General features: G+C 57.5%; 1 protein-coding gene across 2 annotated transcripts in view; it reads right to left on the bottom strand.

Annotated features, from left to right (window-relative positions):
- Positions 1-7744, bottom strand: part of LOC113202053 (protein big brother-like) — a 42154-nt gene that overhangs the window by 21287 nt on the left and 13123 nt on the right. For both annotated transcript variants that reach the window (XM_026416108.2, XM_026416109.2), the window contains 2 exons: positions 5543-5629; positions 5257-5367 (listed from right to left, as the gene is read on the bottom strand). In XM_026416108.2, coding sequence (XP_026271893.1) covers positions 5257-5367; positions 5543-5629 — 198 coding nt within the window. The remainder of the gene's footprint in view (positions 1-5256; positions 5368-5542; positions 5630-7744) is intronic.

Raw genomic sequence — 7744 nt, 5'->3', positions numbered from 1 at the left:
CGAGGATGCGCTCTCCATTACCGCCGCGCGGGCCCAGGGGCCCAGGTCCGCAGCACCGACTCCGAGGCGAGCACCGCCCGGGACCCATTTCCATTTACGCCTTTACCGGGGCCGGTGATACGGCAGCTACGGGTCGCTCGGCAGAGTTTATTGAGATGCGGGACTGCATTATCGGCCTGCTCGCACTCGGAAGAAATTACGATAATAATACTAAACAAGAACTGAGGAGACTGCTGAGAACGGGGGAGGGGAGGGGGGTGGTTAAAGAACTGGATAACTTCATCCTCAAATTTTCCAGTGCCCCCCCCCTCTTTCCTGTTCTTCCCTGGCCTCCCATCTGTAAATTATTATTACTATATTCCTTTAACCGCCACATTTGAGAATTTTAGCACACTAACGACTAAAGCTCAGCCACTACGGGCTGCTGCACGTACTCATACGTTGTTTTATTCAAGAATATCCCAACTCTCCTATAAAACAGCGGATTTGAAAAGGACGACGAACGTTGCACGCCGCCGCTGGCCGCCGCCAACACCTGACCACCTCTTCGAGTCTCAATCGGCCCTCCTGAGCTCGACTAGCAGTCTGGAAACTTTTGCCGCCAAACGGCTGAGCCAGGCGTATCAGACCACCTGGCGCCCCGCCGAGCCGCCCGCCCCTTCAAGACCGGCCCCAACCAAGCGCCCCCTCTCCCCTCCCTTCTCACGATGCCGCGGTGTTCTGCGCGATACGGTCGGCCCTGGGAAGTAGTAGTGGCGACCGACCGACCGACCGAACGAGAAAAGTTTCAAAGACTTCCGCTTGAGGAAAGTGGAGTAAAAAGGGGAGAAAAGGTGGGGGGGGGGGCGAAGGGGGGCAGCGATGTCGGCTAGCATCTCACTGTTATTCACCCCTCAAATTGGGGCGGCGCTAAACGCGAAACTCGAGCCGCCGACAAACGCAACTGTTTTCTCTTTCCCTTCCTCTCCCACTCTCGGGCAGCTCTCTCTCGCTCGATGGTTATCGCGATACGCCGCGCCCCCGTCACACTCCCGGCGGCCTGCAAGCTTTTTATTCCCCGCGAGGTATACAATGTCGCCATGCCGATGGGTTGAACACACCTCGTCATTACCGCTCCGGCCAATGAGATCCGCGGGATCGGGTCCGCCGATAAGAATGATAAGGACGGACCGGTAAACGTTTACAGAGAGTGCAAAGCGAGAGCGGGGTGAGAGCGACCCGCCCGAGCCCGCCGGCTGTGCGACATGAGGAGCGGATCCACAGCTTTTGTCGTGATATGTGTAACGACGAGTGTCACCGAAACAAGACTCAAAGAGACCGATTTGACCTGGACTCCCTGCGCAATAACGTTTGGCGGATTTCGGAAAATACCTTTCCATAAACTAATGTTGAAAGTTTTGTACCAGGTGACTGATTAGCCCCGCACGCTACTGTAGTAAATACTGTACCGCATTTCTTGCGTGTGGGCGGGTTGCCTCCGTGTCGTGGTCAGGGGCGACACCGGGCGATACACAAGCCCAAGCCTGCGTGCGCTACAGTGTAACTACATCTGGTAGTTTCCGAATCGATTCACTGCCAGCCATTTCATCATAAAACACTTACACAAAAAAAAAATGAGAAAGGATTATGATGTCCCTAAGAAATGAGACGGTTTTAACCCCATTATTTTTAAGGGTCAGCTATGATGCAAAGTGTCCCAATGAAATGATACAATCGGAGTGCCAGAGGCGAATTTTCATCCATATGGTGGGCAAAGTATCGTATAGTTACACGTGCACTGACTTTGCTGGTTGCAATCAAATGACGGCGATTCGAGACAGCAAAACTTCAACTCTCCAGTTTTTGTGCAACATTTTATTGAGCAAACACTCGAGTACACTAGAGAGGGAGGCGGTCCGCGCGGGCAGGGAGAAGAGGACGCAGGGGGGTGTGAGGAGGAAGAGGAAGAGGGAGAGGGAGAGGGAGAGGGAGAGGGAGAGGGAGAGAGCGAGAGACAGAGAGAGGGAGCGGGGTTGGGGAGGGACGCCCTCCGCGCGGCGCCGCGGACGGAAAACAAAATGGCGTCCGTGCGTCTCCCTGCTCCGCTGCCGGCGCGCCGCGCTACACCGCGGTGGTGGCTGGCGGTGGCGGGAGCGCGGCCCGGCGCGGTGAGGCCTGAGGCCGGCCCGAGGCCCTGGGTGGTGGTCCTGGCCGGGCCCTCCTGGCCCTGGCGCCGCTGGTTGGTGGGCTGGGTGCGGTCCTATTGATCGCGGGGCCGCTGCCACCGCCGCCACCGCTACCGCCCCGCGGCCTGGCCACCCCGGCCTGCCTGCCTAGCGTGGTACACTCCACCCACAGATGGCACGGCGCGGGCCGGGCGGCTGGAAGTGGCGCCTGGCCGGGCGCCGCCAGTACAGCCCGCACCGGAGACACCGGAGCCGGCCCGCCTCACCGCCGCGATCTGCCCCCCCTCTTCCCCTACCCGCCGAGACAGACAGAGCAAAGGGTTTCGGATTCCAGATATTTTCCAGTCGATCATCCCGGGCGAAATGTCGTGGCTGCGGCTGCGGCTCGGCGGCTCAGGCTCAGGGGCCCTATCCACGGTCACCCCCCCCCCCCCGGCCAAAGAGCCGACAAAGACACCGGGGCCTTTTGACTCCCATTGATGGCCCTCCGTCTCGTTCCGCTGCTCGAGTTGATCGCCCCGCCGCGGCGCCCCAAGATGTGACTGCCGCTGGCTGCAACTGCATCCGCCCGCTGTCCGTCTCCGAAAGCCACGCCACGCGCGCTCTCTAACATTTCCACCTCTCGAAACTCGTAAATACACTTTGGGAATGGAAATTCAATACTTGCTGTACGGTGAAACAGCCCTTCCTGGACATAACATTTAGTAATTCCAGGGTCCAGGGTAGCCCAACAGCGCTTCTGGTTATGCTGTACCGGAGCGCAGGCGAGCGGGGCGGGCTTGCCTACCGTCGCTCGCCAAGGCACCTTACAGCCCCGTGCGACTATGCAACCCGTCCGCAGGCCTGCGCTCCGGTACAGCATAGCCGAGCCGGAAGAAAGAACGGCGCCGATGGGCCACACGGAACGCGTCAATTAAACATGCAGCACACATTGCACATTTAACGTTATAAATAAATGCCACTTCGAGATCAATTCAAGAAATTACACGTAACAAACAGTCATGTAGTATACTCCGCATTGGGGCTAGCAACTGCAAGCGCGCCGAGCGGCGTTCTACAAAGGCCCAGGTTCCTTTTCGGTCGGCATCAGGCGCGGTGCGATGCGATGGCTATCGGATCAAGTAGCCGGGCTCTGTAGCCGCGCTCTGTAGCCGGGCCTCGTCGACAGTCACAAAGGGCCTTCTGCTGCTGCCGCCGCCGCTGACGACTCCATCGGCAGTGACACGACACCCGAGTGTCTCCCTATTGCCTCAACACAACACCTGGCGGCGATGCCGCCGCCCCCGCCCCGCCCGCTGCTGCAAAGCGTATACGTGTTATTTTCACGAGTCGAGTGTATATCGTATCAAAGAGGCCGTTTGCAGATGATCCGCCCTGAGAAACAGGACGGCGTCCTTCTTATATGTAAGAGGACGAGTGGACGAGTGAAAGAAAAACATGGGAAAGCTCGTGAACAAAAAACAGTTCACAATTCTTGTAAAAACGACCCTAACTGGTTCGATTTAAAGGCAACGATGGCTCCTCAGGTCACGGCGATTGGCCCCCATGACTCCCGGGTCACGGTCACGCGCTGCTTGTCCAGTCACGAAATGTCAAAACGCGTGCACACGCGCGCGATCCCAGCAGGAATCACATTCAAACGAAGTCCGAAATTTCCCGGCCTCCGCTCACCGGTATCTCCTCCCCCGAGTGCTTCCGCCCCCCGCCGCGCCGGGGGGTACAATTAGGGGGGTTAATTGTCCCTATTGGAGCCATTGGAGCCGTTGGACCGTGAAGAGCTCAATTAAGCGACCATCGCTGCCGGGCAGTGCCGGGCAGTGCCGGTGTGTGCGGCAGCACGGGCCGTGAGCGCGCTAACGACAGGGCCCGAAGGGCTCGTTCAGGACTGACCCGCGAATAAAAGGTATGGTTGCGTGCCGGCGATGGCCCCGCCGCCCCGCCCCGCCCCGCCCCGCCCCGCCACGCCACGCCACGACACGTCCGGCAGCAGGCACAACGACAAAGGCGGTGCGCTGTTTTTCCGCCGGTGCAGCCCGGCTGGCGTGACGGTCCGTGACGCTCGCACCCCCGCCCACTCACACGCCAAAAGCGTCACGCCAAAGCGTCACCCCGTCACAGACATACTGCGAGGGCATACTTGATACCCGGAAACAAAATCCCGCGAGAAATTTTATTATTGGTACAGGCCTACGGGCTACGGCTTAGTCATTTTATTTTTATTTTCTTTGTAAGCCATGTTTTTACGGAGGGTCTCTTTCTCCATTTTACGCTCGTGTTCTTTTTCTCTCTCTCGCAGACACACACGCCACTGCTGGTCAAACCGGCGTCGTTGCCCGCTGCTGATGCTGCTGCCCCGAGCCGTTTCGCGTCGTGGGGGAGCCGCGAGGAAGGGATGTGGAGGAGGGGGGGGGAGCAACGACCAATCAGAGCCGGCCGCGGCCGCGGCGGTACAGCCGGCCCCGCGAGCCGGCCAGGCTGACGGCTACTCGCCTACCGCGGGGACCGAGGAGTGAAACGTGATACAGTACAGCCTGGCAGAAACCAAGCTCCCCGCCATGTCCCCCTCCTCTCTCTCTCTCTCCCTCTTTCTCTACTGGTCGCTCAAGTGTGCATGTGAGAGAGATGATGGAGAGGGGGAATTCCACGAGGGGAAAGGGCTACACACGGTGGCTCATGTAAATGAGCCGTCAGCCCCACGCGCTGCTGCCCCCTCCCCTTCCCCCTACTCCCGCCGATGCGCTCGAGTGTTGACACAATTCCATTATGACAAAGCGCTATGCTCTGCTACGCTTTGCTGCTGATAGGCTGCCCATAATGTCTATCTCTCTCGCTCTCCCTCTGTCGGCCTCGCTCGCTCTCTCTTGTTCTCCTCCTCCTGTGGAGCCTTTCAAGGATAATCGCAACATATCTGTGCCACCGTTGGTGAGCGAGCGAGCGAGCGAGAGCCGTGAGCTCATAAATATTCGCTTTGCCGAGCAGCACCAGCAGCACCAGTGCAACTTGTATGTAATCCCGTGAGGGAGAAGCCAACTCACGTTCGAAGCCAGGGGGTATAATACACTGTCGGGCAGACAGAGCCCATCGCACTCACCTTGCCGTGCTCCTTCTCAAAGTCGCAGTCGCGGCCGTGCTCGCCGTGGGTGTAGCCGTTGGTGCCGGCGTGGAAGACGAGCTGGATGTTGGTCCCCGTTGCGACGAACGCCTAAAGGCAAGCGAAAGGAAACAAATATGTACTATAGCGAAAATAAATAAATAACAGCGTGAGGCAAATACGAGATTCTTGCCCGAGATTTGATACAAATAATATGGATGACGAGGCGTCTGCAGCGTAAGTGCGTCCACACGCAGCCTCTCGTGCACGGCGTGTATGAACTCACCACTTCTGTGTGCCCCTCCCTGCAGCCCGTCTGGAAGCGAACTTGGCGCTCCTCGGTGGGTCTGTCCCGGTATCCTGTGTAGCGCACCTGAAAAAAGAAAATAAAACACATGCGTTAGCACCTTGGGCGATCGTGATGACTTGGACTCTGCAACTGCCACCAACTGCAAACACACTCAGAAAACCAACTGATCCACGGAACAAAAAAACAGTGTTAAGGGAGCCAAGAAAATTTTACTTCCGTCAAACAAATAGTTATCGCCCTGATTTTACATGATGCAGTCATGGTGATAAGATGTGATCGGATTTACGATATTTTTAAATTGTTGGTCTGATTATATTTGGGCAAAAGTTCTTGTAAAATGTTTACTTGGCTTCAGGGAGTAAATTTTCATTGGTTTCAACACTTTTTTGGTTATTAGGACAAATCGCTTTTCTCAGTGCACACCCAGCAAAATGTGTTCTTAAATCTATGTAAGAAAAATATCTTGAATTTTGCTCAATAGAAAATCTGACTTATTTCATAAGAACACGAATTAATGGTGGGAAAATATCATCTGTAAACTCGCAAAGACACGGGGCCACCGTGGACCGCCCCGCGAAGTCGCGAGGACACCGCTGCGCGGACCACCTCACGAGATCGCGGGGGACGCCGCTACAGAACACTTGCACTACTTGTTTCTAGAACACACGGTACAGTATAGCTACGAAAATGCGCGGCGTGAATCAGCCACCTCGTATGTAACTAAAACTAATTTTAACCAAACTTTATGGTTGAACTAACTTAACCAAAGTTATATCGGTTTTAAAATTAGTTCCCAGTACCAAACGCGGTGCTTTCTGTATACAGCCGTCAAGTCTGCTTGTAATGCACATAGCAAGTACATGGCATCCTCATTCATTACATTATTTCCTTTAATTCCATGACTACGTGTAGCCAGCTCGGCCACATAGCAAGGAGCCTACTGATGCCGTGTAGCGGTTTGAGGTTTGGTCCAGCGGCCGGAGCCACACGGCTGGAGGCTGTGGCTGGAGGCTGTGGCTGGAGGCTGCAGGGGCCCCTCGGCTCCAGGGCCCCGGGGCCGTGGGACGGAGGGGCACGGCGCGCCAGCAGCGGCAGCGCAACTCGATTAAGGTAAAACACAGGTAATCAACTCGGCAAACACATCAGGACTCATCAGCGTAGGCGGGCCGCGGCGGGGCGTGGTGGGGCGTGGCGGGGCGTGGCGGGCCACTCTCAAACAACGCACGTGACGACGCCAAGGAGACGCTTCCTGAGGTGGGTGCGGACGGACCGCGACGCCCCCACACCCCCGCGTAGCAGCCGGAGAGCGTCGTTAGAGCCAGGCACAACGACCATTCCCAAAAGATGTGGGGAGGGGGGGGGGAAGACGTTCATTTCGAGTCACTTTTGAGGCGTTTAGAGGGAAATAATAATGACAATGATACCCGGGCTCCGCCGCTTCTGTTGGCTGGGGACGGGCGGCGCCACTCTCCACCACGCCGCTGCCGGGGTTTGTGAATCACATTTTCTCCGTATACTCATCTATTTTTGATTCGCTCCCGGATCGTGGCGCGAGCGGCACGGGGCTGTGTGCTACTGGAATTTCCTTCTCTCTTGCTTCTCCCCCCCCCCCGCCGCCCTATAAAAATCATAACTCGCCATTTTGACACGTTAACATCCTCGTTACCTTTTATTTGGTAGTTAAGCAGGCCGGTCGGGCCGTGCACTGGCGGGCATCAGACGGCAGGCGAGCGGGCGGCGGCGGCGGCGGCGGACAGAGACCCGGGTGAGGACGGGGCCGGGCAGTCCTCACCTTCTCACCTGGTGCACACGCGGCGCAGTCGGCGGCTGTCCCGTCCAGTAGGCCGACCCATCCACGTCCACCCACGCAGCCCTTCTCTCCCGCCTCCCCTTTTAATTGAGGCTCCATAATCTCTGTCCCCTGTCAGACTTTTCGAAAAACGGGCACTAAAGTGACACCCTCGCGTCTCTCTCCCCTGGCGGCAGGGCCTCTCGAGCCGAGCCGCCGGCCGTAGCCGCCCCCTGGAGGGCTGGAGGCCTGGAGCAGCGCCGCCGCCTGGAGGCCTCGCACCTCGCGTTACAATGTGTCAGAATGTTGGCGTTTTACTGCTCCACCGTCTTTTGTGGCGCGGCGCGGGGCGTTCCGGGTCGTTCCGGGGAGGGGCGTTCCAGGGCGGG

The sequence above is a fragment of the Frankliniella occidentalis genome, unplaced genomic scaffold (assembly GCF_000697945.3).
Source record: "Frankliniella occidentalis isolate FOCC.00 unplaced genomic scaffold, Focc_3.1 Scaffold226, whole genome shotgun sequence".
Classification (NCBI taxonomy): Eukaryota; Metazoa; Arthropoda; class Insecta; order Thysanoptera; family Thripidae; genus Frankliniella; species Frankliniella occidentalis.
This window is presented reverse-complemented; position numbering and strand designations above follow the sequence as displayed.